At 26.5% G+C, this 14668-nt stretch overlaps 2 protein-coding genes across 2 annotated transcripts in view; both read right to left on the reverse strand.

Annotated features, from left to right (window-relative positions):
• The window catches only part of Tnpo-SR (transportin 3), a 234227-nt gene that overhangs the window by 157005 nt on the left and 62554 nt on the right, over positions 1-14668 (reverse strand). The gene's annotated exons all lie outside the window — the stretch shown is intronic.
• Positions 1-14668, reverse strand: part of LOC135950987 (sialin) — a 35965-nt gene that overhangs the window by 12109 nt on the left and 9188 nt on the right. The window contains exon 2 of the mRNA XM_065500532.1: positions 13338-13393. Coding sequence (XP_065356604.1) covers positions 13338-13377 — 40 coding nt within the window. The 5' untranslated portion in view covers positions 13378-13393. The remainder of the gene's footprint in view (positions 1-13337; positions 13394-14668) is intronic.

A 14668-nucleotide genomic window follows, 5' to 3' on the forward strand; every position in this document is an offset into this window, starting at 1 on the left:
TATTAATTAGTTTAATAACCTATGGGCAATTCCATATCATCGTACGTGACATTTGTACGCCTATAGAGTGTAATAGATTTTGCAAAAATAAGAGTATCTGAAAAATAATTTGTTCTTTATGTTCCATTCAGGGGTACTATATTTGAAAATAATAAAAAGTTCTTTCGAAATATTGTTGTCCAAAATATTGAGCGAAATAAGGGTATATCGTACGTGACATAAAACGGAACTCATTTTGAAGTGCATGTAGAAATATGCAAAAATATTCGAATCGTGAGAGACGTTATGTTTTCTTTTAATTTCATACACTAAACGAAATATTTTTCCTTTACAATCCGTCAAATAAAAATAATCTTTGGATGATTTTATAATAAATAAAATTTAATATCGTACGTGACAGATTTTTCTCTTATAATAAAACAATATATATTCTGTAAATATATGTATAAAAAAACTAAACAAATTAATGGAAAATATACATTCGGTTTCAATAAACAATTTGACAATAGCAAAAAAAAAATCAGAGTCAAATTCATTTCATACTACAAGCTAATTGGGAGCCTAGTTTTCGCCGCAATTTTAGCCTAAAACATACATAAAACATTAAATATAATCAGTTTAAACTATTATTTTTGCTTTAAACTGTTGCAATATGATCTAAATACTTTCACATAGTAACATTTTATTATTTTCTTCTATTCATATCACCTTGAACAAAAATTTCAAGGGTTTTTGTTTTTTCAGTCGTGGTAGCAATAATCGTGGAATTGTCCATATGTCATTTTTATATTCTTAACAATTTTGATTCAAATTAAAAAAATTTATGAATTGATTCCTTGCAATATCTGGTTTTGTAAAACACGAGGGTGTGTTACATTTTATAGATTCAAAAACGAAAACAAAAAAAAAGAAAACAAATTGTTGTAATTAAAATAGATTTCAAGTGTGCAATAGAAAGAGTGAAAAGTCAATTTCCTATATAAATTTCAATTGCAAAAAATTACAACAACATAATAAACAAAGAACTTAATAAATGCAAGTTTAATTTCAACAACAAATTTATATATTTTTATTCATAAGAATTTTATTATTTATATTTATACTGCATAAAAACGGAAATTATAAGTTTTTAAATGGCTAAATTTGTTGCCTGTTTTTATAATGCAAGATAAAGAAATTTATGCAATAAAATTACCATATTGTTAATAACAAACAAAAAGTTTGAAAAAAAAAAATACTTTTATTACGTTTGAAGTCTCAGTCACAAGATTTTTGTCTGGTATTTAATTTATTTAATTTTTTTTTTTGCCAATCACACCCCTTTGACAAAAGTTGCATGAAGTTTTTGTTTTGTTACTGAAATGAATCATTTAACAACTTGTTTAATTTTTATATTTTTTTTTGTTTTTAAATGGTCACATGTTTCAATTTAATATTTCTTAGGTATTATTTATCATTAATACCGAAATACACAGTCATTAACATTTTTTTTTTTAAACTCACGTTTAACCTCAAAACATCTTTATTCTTTATTTAAATTTACAAAACAAAAAAACCGAAAATTGCTAAAAACATATTAATAATCAGGTGAGTTGGTTTGAAAAAAGAAACATGATTTGCCAAGCATTGTTCAAGATCGTTTTTTTTTTAATCATTACAATGATGAATGATTGCTAATTTTAGAGGTTTTTCAAAATTCTCAATATTTAAATATTTTAAATCTTTTTTTTTTGTACAGTTATTTGATTTTGCGTCATATCAAGTTATCTCTGTAAGTCCTTACAATTGTTTAGTGGCAATCGTCTTAAATTACTATTTTTCCATTGCATTTTTTTCTTGTCTTTTTCTTTGCACTAATAAATATTGTGGATGGAAAAATATTCTTATTTGCTTTTTTTTTGAAATCAGTTCAAAGAAAATAAAACAGAAGTTTATCGTTTAGGGAGTGGAAACTAAAAAGCAGATTTTTATAAAGACGAGCGTCAAGTGAAGTGACTTGTAATTATAATTAAACTTAATGCACATTATTAGAGGTTCATTCTTGTCTACATATGAACAATCCTACATACATATTTAGTATACGACTGCATACGTAAGTGTACATCAGTGATGTTCAAAAATAAAAATGAAGATGTATTGGTGAGAGAGCTACCCAGCAAACATAATGTCAAACACTTAAAATATGAACAAAATAAAGAATGTTTAGATTTAGAATTTTTGCTAGATATAACCAATTTATTAAATGAATGTAATTTAAATTTTAAGGAAATAAAAGAATACACATTATACGACCGAAATTCTCTAAAATTTTTTATTTATTTCTGACTTTGTTGTTTTGTGTTCAATTGTAATTGAAACGCGTGTGCTTGCTATGCTTCGTCCAAAAACCAAAAAACAACAATGCTTAATGAATTTCTGAAAAAATGAGACATTTGTTACGCTCTTTTAAAGAGAATAAGAATATGTGTGTTGTTACTCAGCGCGAAAGCACAATGAAATGAACATCATTGGTGTACATACATATGTATGTGAAGTACACAGAAATTGGGGCACAAGTCCATTGAAATGTATACATAAGTAGCTACATATGCATTACTTATACATCTATATTCATATGAACCCATTAAACATTTAATGATGAATGCGGTCAGACCGCAACTTTGAACTGGATTAACAAGGAATCGTAAGTCTATGTCGGTGCCACACTTATTCAGAGGATTACTCCTAGGGAAATTCTAAATGAATTTCCTACTTTAGAACAGGCGCGGATCCATAGGGTGTGAAATAGGAAATTACACCCCCCCCCAAAAAAAACCGAAAAGTTTTCATATAAAAAAAGGAAAATAAAAAGAAAAATGTAGAACAAATTTTAATTTTAATCCCCCCCCCGCAAATGGTTGACCTGGATCCGCGTCTGCTTTAGAAATATGATATTATTTCAATTTTTCTCACAATTATCTGAGCCTACAAACTTTTATAGTCAAAGTGTCCCTTTTAGACAGATTTTTCACTAATATCTAGTTGCTTTACTCACTCCAATTTATATAAAGATGTATCTCTTATTTTACCCATCACAAGTAATCTATCGAAGAGTCAATTGTCAGTTACGTGCCCCTGAGTAATTTAAAGTCGGTTTTAAATTTATACAACATAAGTAGCGGTTCTAATTTCCCGAACTTTTTTTCATTACCGACAATTCACCCGGAATTTAAATATTTAGTCAAACCCAAAACAAAAGGATTTTCAATTAACTAGAATCCATTGAATTTAATATTACATTTTTGTATAATTTACAATTCTGTGAACTTTTGACAAAACAACTTAAGTGGAATTTTCAAATTTTTCAGGAGAGCGCAAAAACTGTTGAATTTATCGATCAATATTTTATTATTTGACCTTGAAGAACTTTATTATTTGTCTCAAAGAATTATACAAAGGATAAATAATAAAATAATTATCGATAAATTCAACAGTTTTTGCGAATTAAGTTGTTGTGTCAAAAACAAATCAACAAAAACTCCAAATAAGTTGATTTGTTTTTTTATAATATCTCAGAAACTAATATTCGTAAGAAGAAGCAGATTAGTGTAAACGGATCGTTTTGAAAAGTTAGTTTTATTACAAAAATACTAAGATATTTTCTTATCTCGACTTAAGATGTTTTGTCCAAACTCCACAGAATTTATCACGAATATATTGCAAATATGGTTGGCCTTTCCATAAGAAGGGCTCATCTTTGTGCTACGATTATAACATCATTGAACCATAATATGGTTAACAAGGGACTAAATTATAGCTAATTAGGATCATATTATAATATCTTACAATGCTACACATTAGTATAATAATAAACGAACGGAGTTTCGAATTAATTAATTCAATTTAAGCTTAATTCAGTAAAATCTTTATTAAAATTTTCAACAAATCATTCCCTAAAATCTTTTCCAACATAACAAATTATTTAACTTCATTAATTCATAATAAAATTCATTAAATTCTTGTTTAAATTTTTGTTAATACAAATCTTATACAAATTGAATGAAATTTTTTTTTATTCATTCAGTTGTTTTGCTTTTAATAATTCATAAAATGTATTGAACAATTTGTTTGTAATAGATTTGAATTGAAGAAAAATTCATTAAATATTAATTAAAGAAACCTTAAATGATTCAATAAGAAATTAATTCTGTAAATCATGAATGAATTCAATACGTACTAACAATTAATTCGCCTAGGAATTAATTCGTAATGCATTCTTGAATGTAATGTTTCCAAAAAAAATCCATCTATAGTATAAAAACAAAATAATGAATTCGCTTGTACTGTGACCTTGTTAAATTCGCCTTAATTTGGTGGTTGTTGTTATAACAGTTCCACTGTTATGGAAAGTTTTTTCCTAAATAAAAAACTTTCAGTTGATACAGCTGTCGCTGGTTTGACAGTCTTTGGCCGAGTGAGACTCGGGTTGTTCCGGAGCGTAGATCCAATTGTCGTGGTATTATATTGGTAGATTGTACTGTTCTCTCAGCCAAGTCAAATTCGATCAACTGACTCTATACTGACCCTTAGTAAATAATACAGTATACAGTTCGAAATTTTATATCTATAAATATTTGCAAAAGTATTCTATTATATGAAAAATTGTCATTTCATTACAATAAGATTTAATTTAGAATGAAGTGTTGTTTGTAATTGGACTGTCCATTTTTTTTAACTAGATAATGAGTCTACTACTAAGGACCGATTATCTTACTAACTATTTGTAGTTCGTATCCGATTGTATTGACTGCTAGATAATTTTGGTTCAATTACTTGGATTCATCGTAGGAGAGTGAAATAACAGAATTTCCTTTAAAAACACTGCCTTTGAATTTGGAAGATCAGCCTTTTCTCGAAATTTCAATGATTACTGTTTGGTTAATTATGTAATATAGATTGAAAATTGCATAATAAAGTTGTACACTGATCTGCATTAAATGTTTATTGGGTAGTTCCATGCCAGAATTTTGTTTCCATTTCTACTACTGCTACGATGTATATTTTATTTTATAATCAACTACGCAGACAATAAAAATAAATTTATAATAAAAAAAAGAATTACACCAACCATAAGATTATCAATGAATGAGTAAGACGACTTTGTATAAAATAATAAAAAACAGAAAACACCACTCAGAAAATTATAAAATCAAAGGTTAATTTTTGTGTAACTGAGAAAAAAATTAATTACAAAATAAATACAAGGCTAGTTCCGTATTACAATTAACACAGTTTGCAATTTCAAATTCAAGTATTTAACTATTTAACTATTGCAAAATCAAAAGGAAATGTTTGTGCAGTTTTACAAGGGGTGGTTTAAAAATCCAAAGACTTTAATTTACTTAGCATACTATTATTATTTTGCCATAGACAAAGACTTAATTTATAGTTTAAATAAAACAAGTTTTTTATTTAATTAATTATATTTATGTATAGTATGGAATTACAAAAATATGTTTGATGAATATTAATAAAAATTAAAAAAAAATTTGAATACAATGCATCATGTCAGAGTCAGGGCTAAATTTGTATGACTTATGGCTTCTTCTATTTATCTATTTTATTTCTTGTTAATGATAAATTGACTTTTAATAAAATATTTAAATACTATTTTGAAAGGTAATGCCTCACAAAATTTGCAATAACGCAAGAATTTTAGTTGCAGTTTTGAATTACATATTCAAAATCAATTGAGTCTAATTGACTTAGGTGCAAATATTTACACCCACTTAACATCAATTGATTGTCTTTACCTCTTAAGGAAAATATATTGGAAAAATTATAAAAATATTCATAGTTATTTGTGGCGTTGTAAAAATTACACAATTACGTTTCGGAATTAAAAAGCTATAAAACATTAATTTTACAACGTTTATTTATTTACAAAACAAACTAAAAATTTACAACGAACCTGAAGCAGTTTAGTGCAACAAGTGATCACTTTACATTTCCACGAAATCATTGATTGAATTGGAAATATCTAGATAATAGCGGTTAATGCTGTCGTTACTAACTAAATCAAACCAGATGACATTGTTTATTATTTATTTGTCAGTTGTAGTAGAAGTAGACAAAATTTTATAATAAAAATGCAAACAATGCCGAAAACAAACTGCGGTAGTTATGTGTAGCAGGAAATTGAAAATAATTTATAGTTAAATTTTTGTTAACTGCATTGTAATTTGCTAATTTTATAGAGAGAACAATTTCCCGAGGCTATTAATTGAGTTTAAATATATCTTTCAAATTGATAAGTATTTGATTAGATAGCGAAATGTTGTGGAAATAATTTTTTGACAAAATAGTGCTATTTTGTGTGTAATTATTAAATAAGGAAATGTTTCAAATTAACCCTGTAACTGGCAAATGCCAATAGAAATGAAATTAAACTTCACAATTGGTTTAGCACTTTAAGAGAAATGTCACATAACTATTATTATAATTCGTCTGGAAAACTCAGAATTCTGGCTTTCAAACACACGTCTATAATGAAACATCGAGTTTCCTACAGTATTATTTTGCAACACTATACAATACATCTTCTGGGTCTTTATAGTAAGAGGAATCAATTCTCATTGTCCTTCGATATGTTTGTTTCGAAACCAACATACAACTTACATGACATGTGTGTTACATCGGTCCGTCTGAGCGTCTGTATGTTGAAATCAAATTTCAATATATCCGCTATAGGCCAGGTTCGATTGATATTTAAAATCTAGAAAATCGGCCTACCAGAACAACCTTGATTTTTTAACAATTTTGCATCTATATCTGGATTATAAAGTCATTAATATAGACAATATGGATATCTAATACTAGATATTTGCAACCCCGAATATAAGGCTATATATAGTAAGTCGGACCTACAATGGGTCAAAATCGGGAAAAATTTTTTTTAACAAGAATTTTTTTCAACCAAAAAAATTTTTTTGTCATAAAATTTTTTCCACTAATAAATTTAAAAAGGCATTTTTTTTTGGAAAATTAAAAAGAAATTTTAAGATCATAGGGTAACATAGAGACGAGACGGAATTGTCAAAAACCTAAGTCTGTTGTCAAAAACCTATCTCTTGCAACAACAAAATACATGCTAGTCAATGTATTTTGTTGTTGTATCAGAAATATTATTTGTTGTATTTTTGTTTGACAAATCAGAGTGTCTCGTCTCTATGTATAATTCTCTATGTTTAAGATTTTAAATTTTTAAACAAATGCCATTTTTTGTTTCCCATCCGATTTTTGGAAAGTACCAATTGAGATACTTAATTTAATAATATTTGCAATCCTATTAAAAGTATTAAAAAATTAAAAACGTTTTTTATATATATCATTCTAAATAACAAAGTGTATAACAAAACTTGTGAAAAGGTCAAAGGGAATCCCGCAATTTCTTAAAATTAGAACGAAAATCCCAAAAATGGCATTTTTTACAATTTTGCTCATAGGGTTAACATTTCTTTCGGGACTGGGAAAATACTTTGGGGATAAATAGGGAGCAAAGGTTTCCAAAACAGCTTTCCATTTTCGGATCCCAGCTTTGGGATTTTAGAACATGTGGCTCAAAGTTGAAATTTTTATAAAAAAATAGGTCAAATTCCGAAGGGCGTAGGACATTTTTTTATTCAGCCAAAATCTACAATTCTTTTAATTTTTAAAAGAAAGAATTTTTTTAACTAACAAAAAATATCGAGTCAAAAATGTTCGAATGTACCCAAATTTAAGCCCCCATAGCGCCGCCCCTGGATCATTTGTAGGGTTCATTTTAATAACTTAAACTCGAATGCTCCTTGCCTATGTCCACCTCAAATTTTATCCCGACCGGACCAGCCGTTTAAAAATCACACGACTTCTATTAATAACTAGCCATTTCATTTATTTCTCTAGCTTTTTATGAGGCTAAAGCAAAACGTTTCAATTCTGTGAACTAAATTGTATGGTATATACAACGATATCGAAAATCGTTTTCAAAAATCCCCGATATTTATCTCGCTCATAATCCTAAAACGTATGTATGTGTGTGAAGAGGCAGTTATATTATCATCAGCTGTTCGGGTTTAATTGTCAGATCTTTTTTTTAATTATTTGTTATTATAATGTCTACACTCAACTTAATATGGCTTTGACCCATAAATGTTTATATAAAAAAATACAGCTAAGTTTCCATACAGATAACAAAAGGTCAGAGTCAATAATAAACAAAGAATTAAACAAATTCTTTAGATCAATTGCCACAAAATTCTTCTTTTTTTAAACAAAAAAGCCATAAATTATTATAAAAAAAGTTTCTATTAGTTTCTTTTAAACATTTTTTTTCATTATTATTAATCAAGTAAATTAATAAATGTACATCTGTGTATTTGTATGAGTGTGCATAAATTACTTGTATGAGTACTCGCTCATACATACATACATATATGAGCGAGAGTCTTCTCGATCTCCAATTGAAAATGTTTGAAAAGACGAGCCCCCCAGTTCATGTGTCTGTCTAACAAATTTAGTTTGTTTATATATTGATCATATACATATGTATGTATGTATGGATGTATGTATGTTAGTAAATATTATTATTATTGTTGTTGTTGTTTTCCTCTTTGTTTACAATAAATTTTTGTTGTTTTTTTTTAAATACAAACTGCAACAAACAAGTTGTTTCCAGTTAAAATAACATTTAAATTTCATTAAAGAAAAATCATGTTTAAAATGTTGTTTTGTTTTCTAAGTTGGTTGTTTTTCACATTATTAAGATGAATTATTCATTTTTGAAATAAAAAAAATTCATGTTAAATGTTTACAGTGAGTGACAATATATTGTAAAAGAGAAATGAAACGCAGCAAAAACAAATTCAGAATCATATAGTACGGGGTTGTCATAGAATCCAATCATTGTCGGAATTGATTTTGAAAACAACAGAAAATGTATATTGGTCTTGTGAAATCGAAAGTTATCGGTTTTATATTCGATCTAGAATTAAATTGTTTATCGATTAAACAAAATTACATTGGATTTCATAATACAAATGTACATTTGTTGTCGTTTTCAAAACCGTTTCCGACAATGATTGGATTCTATTTTAAATTACAATTATTAAATTCTTTATGCTCTTTGTAAAAACATTCTGTTAAAATAATATTGTATTCACATATTTTAAATACTTTTAATTAAAAAATATTAGTAATAAATTGTTATTCAAATTGTATTCTATATAACAGAAACGTAGTAAATTCTTTCGTTGTAAAATATTTAAATTTTTTGCAATAATGTTGAAAAAAAATTAATGAATACAAAACAATGTTTGCTTCCGATACAAATTGACTCAATTAAACTGAGTTGAATACAATCGAGATATTCACACCCACAATTGTTGTGGCAATTTTAATAAATTAAAAAGAATTTACATACAATTAATTTTAATAATTGATTTTTCATTGAAAAAGTTTTTTATAATAAAACACGAGTTTATGAATGTAAATCTATTACACAAAGCTAAACTGAAGAGAATTGACCTAGAACTAGTTCCGTAATTGTATGCTCAGGGATAGGATGGGTTTTATTTCTAACACTTTATATGAAATGGACATTTGACTTTATAGAATTTTCTATAAATTTATATATTTAAAATTAAGTTTAAAATGCAAGTTCTGCTGGATCCACTCAAAAGATAAACTTTAATATAATATTATTCTACATTCTAAGTGCATATTAACTTATTTTTTCTTAAGAAATATATTTTATTACATATCCTCATATATTAAGTGGGTACATATTTATTTTCTTTTAAAAAAACAAACAAAATGATTTGTATCTCACGGGTAAGCTGTTTTTTATTCTAAATCCCTAGAATTTTGTTTACAACAATAATTGCGATTTGATTTTTGTTGTTGCTTATTTGAATTAATCTCTTTTTTTTATTTAAGAATAGTATAAGTAATATTAATTACGGCACGTTGTCAAGTGCATATCACATGTGTAAAATAATAAAACAATACAACGTCATTGCAAATTTCCAGTTTCTATCAAAGTTATTTAAATCGTAATTAAGTTAAATGTTTGAAAACAAGTAGCAGTGGTAAAGTACTAGCTAATTTTATAAGACACCCTGAAGGAATGCATTCATCTAAATTTGTTAAAAATTTTGTCTTAACGAAAATTCCTTGTGTAATTCATCTATTAACAATGGCAAGATGTTGAAGAATTTACTTTGTTTTTGAATTTATCCAAAACTAATTCATGCAATATTTGAAAACAATAGGATATAGTGTAATCCCTAGTTTGTTTTCGAAAGTTGTAAAAATACATGATTTTTTAGATCCTTACTATCCTATAGATTTTATATTAATCAACTAAAGATTTTTGTACTAAACTTAAAGCTAAATTTATCTAGAAAAAAAATTATATTGTGTTCAATTCCTTGAATTTGTGTGTAAACGACCCCACTTTAATAAACAAAATGAGCGTATGTCATGACCACAGACCGCAAATATGTAACTCGTCCATTTATTAATATTACCACTTATTTTTAGTTATAGAAAAGAAAATACTGAAATACAAAATAATTTATGTAGGATTTTCTCTCGAATTATTGTTATTTATCACGTCTAGGGGAAATTCTATCGGGTAGAAATTTGTTACAGGGGAAATTGAAGGGATCTTATGACCCATTCGAAATTCGTAATTATTTGTAAAATTTTATGTTTTTACGAAAAAATAAATTTAAAAATTGTCTTTTTTTTAAATTATTTTGAATACATAATTGATATTTAATTTTTTTTTTTGAGAATAGATGGAATTTAATTTTAATATTCGAGTGTTGTTTTGCATGAAATTTGTGCAAATTATTTTTTTTAGAATCAAGAACCTAACGAATGTTTTCATTAAATATTTAAATAAATGAAATTGTATTTGGGTTCCATTTTTTTAACTACAAGTCTAATGAAAACGTTTTCATATATTATTCGGTTTCTCTATTTTCAACAGTGGGCACACAAATGTCAAAATCATTCACTTGCAGTTTGTATTCCTCAAATGTAAACTCAGTCAAACGATAGTTTTGATATAAACGAATTGAATTTCAATCGATTTCGAAAGACTGCTTTTTTCGATTTCGAAGAACACTGAAACATTCTCACATAACCCTTGGTCTCCACGTAACGATATTTATCGCTAAGATCAATAAATATCGTTGGCATTGCAATAACACAGCGATTGCTAATTGCTTTAGGTGGAGAAAACATTTTCAACGTGAGAATTTGTATGAAAAACAGAGGTGTATTTTGTTTATATTTTGTGTTGAAGGATTTTTTCGACTACTTTGTTTTTTTTACGTTTGATAAATAAAATAAATGTGTATACATTAAACACACCAAATAATAGAAGGGAGAAATTTGACTTTTATGACAACTGAACTTGACAGCTTATTGCTTAGCAACAATTGCTCAAGCATTCAGTCAGGATGAATTTATACAAGGTGGAGTCAGTCTAGCCTCTGTCAAAATTTTTTTATATTTCAATATTTACATGTTCTAGGCGCTAACTATTCAATTATCTACACTATGTTAAGTTTTAATACATATTTATTTAATTTTTCATTTTTGACATTTGTTAAGACCAATTTTTGTTTTTGTAGAACTGCCACCACCTTGTATGAATTCGCCTTGCAATCATTGAGCAATGGGTTACTACATATGACAATTTGCGGTCTACACAAATTTTTATGCACATTTGCGGCAAAAAATATTGCTACGTGGAGACCTACGGTAAATTGCTGTCTCAGAGCAATATAAATATCAAATTGCTAATAGTGCCAAATAACTGAATAAATTAAAGTGGCCCTTATATTCAGTCTCTGGGCATGACTAATCAAACAGTAATAAAATGTGGAAGTGAAGGTCGTATGCAAATATTCAAAAGAGAATAAAGTAAACAAATGTGACATAACAGTGTAATGGATAAGGATAAAACTGAATGGAAATAAACAAATGGAGCAAGTAAGAAACAACAATTAGGGATTACAACTTATTTTTATCACAAACAACCTAATAAATTGATTGCTAAATACATATTTGTGAATATTTCAATTGTAATTTATGCTAAAATTAGGGAAGGGCAATTGGAAAATTTGTTAATTCATTTGATATACAACAAAAAAGTAATTTTAAACCAAACAAATAGTTAGTTGTACTATAAAATAATTGTTACGAAGTATTTGCATATACATTTTAATCGTATGATTTTTTGGGCATTTACTTTTTTTATTACAAGGAGAACTTAACAAAGGTTAAATAAAGTTAATTATTACAATATAATCTTTATTTTTTGTTTTATTAACCGCAAAACATGTCATCTCTAATTATGAACAATTTTGAGCTGTTAATTCAATATATATTTGTCTCAATTTTAGGTTATGTTTAATTCACAACTGTCTACACCATAAATATGCCAATGACAATTATATCGATTGTGTATTAGTAAATGCCACATTCAACAATTTTCAATTGAACTTAATAAGAAGTCAACTTTTAAGTGAATGATCTTATTTTCATTCATTCAGCAGACAGTGTCTATCTAATATACGATATAAGTAAGTAGTGCATGCAAACTGAATACTGAATACCAGACATTTTTATCGTGCTATCGTGTCATTTGTAAACGTTGCATTCTGACTGACATCAGTATCGGGGAACCGTTATATAATAGTGTAGAGATATCACAGTACACACAACGCATCATGCAGTTGCAATTGAATTATTTACATAATTTTTTTATATTTTTTGCCTTTATTAGAATGACAGCAACAGCGCGCTGTTGCCAAGAAAAAAAGAGGCTCGACTCGTTGTACAATATAAATATGTGAGTAATTTGTCATATCAGTAAAATGTTTATTTATGCCCTTAATTGTAGGAATATTTTTCAAAATGATTTGTTTATTGTTGAACGGGTGAAAATTTGTTATTATTTACAATCTATGTAAATAAGTATTTCGTATTCTTACATTTATAAGAAAATAAAGTATATAACAATATCATTCAAAATTTGTATCACTATTGAACTTTATGCGATCGTTTCTCTTGAAAATATTCGAGAACAATAATCGCAAACGATTCATTATCATTAGCAAAATTGATAGGTTTTGTTTACTATCTCTTTTCTCTACAATTTCTCGAATTTACCTATCGGAAATATTCGAAATTTTAAACATTCATATTATTTGAAAATTCTCAATAACTCTACGAACATTTTTGCTCGATTGTTTGATTGGTTGGGATCGACTAATGTTGTAAAATTGAGTAATAATACTTACTTCTTATTCTGCTTACACCCTGTTTTTCCGTATTAGACATAACTGTTTTATGTACACTGAAAAGATAAATATTAATAGGTTATTAATTATAATGACTATTTATGTATAATAATTATGTAGAGAATTAGTTTCAATTGTGGGACTGGTTGAGTATTTTATCTGTCCGATCTTGAAAATATCAACAACATTTATTTTTTTTTTTAAATTTGAGCTTAATTCACTAAAATCTTAAATCGGAATTAGAAAATGTGAGTTATTCTTTCTATAAATCCGTTCCCAACACCTATAGACTTGTTTTAAATAGAATTATTTCAAAACTTTGAATGATTCTATTATTGTTAATTAAAATTTAATGAAAATATTTTATCTTCATTCAGTTTTGATTTCGTTTTTTCATTTACAAAATGAATTGAAATATATTGAGCATTTTTGTAATAGATTTGTATTGAAGAAAAATTTCATCATGCAATATATTTTTTAAAGCTATTTTGTAATGGATTTGAATTCAAGAAAATTTTAATGATTCATTAAAGAATTAATTGAATGAATTTTTAAAGTAATGAATTCAATACATTATAAGTACAAAGGAATTAATTCATAATTAATTATTAACTCTATAATTTATTTTGATTTCGAAAATGGAATTAAGAATTAATTCTTTCGAATATTTACTTCTAATACAGCCATTTCTAAATGGATTTTAAGTTTTTAAAAATATATGGAAAGAAACTTCTTTGTGCTTTGAAATAAAAAGTTCGAAAGAATTAATTCTTTTTAAATTAATCGTATGTCTTAACTATTCCATTAGAGAATTCGTTACGAATTAATTCATAGGTTTCATTAATTCAAATCCATTACTTAATATAGCTTAATACAATTTATTGTATGCTTTAATTTTTCTTCAATTAGATTTGAATTGAAAAAATAAACCATATTTTGCACTTCATTTTGTAAATTATTAACAAGTAAGAGAGCTATATTCGGCTGTACCAAATCTTATATAACCTTCACCAAATTATACTTCATAATAAAAATTTAAAATATTTTTAGGTAAACAAAATTTTTTTTTTCCAAAGTAGTTTTTTTCATTTTTGGAATTTATTTTCCAATTTATTTAAATTAAAATTTTTATTTTTTTAAATTTAAATTTTTAAAATTTTTTTTTTTAATATTTAGCGAAAAAAAACTTATGGTGAAAAAAAATTCGGGTTAAAAAATGTTTTTTCCGATTTTGACCCATTGTATTTCCAACTTACTATGGTCTTTTATACGTCATTGCAAAGGTCTTTGAAATATCTATCATTAGATATCCATATTGTCTATATTAATGA

This window comes from Calliphora vicina, chromosome 2 (genome assembly GCF_958450345.1).
Source record: "Calliphora vicina chromosome 2, idCalVici1.1, whole genome shotgun sequence".
Classification (NCBI taxonomy): domain Eukaryota; kingdom Metazoa; phylum Arthropoda; class Insecta; order Diptera; family Calliphoridae; genus Calliphora; species Calliphora vicina.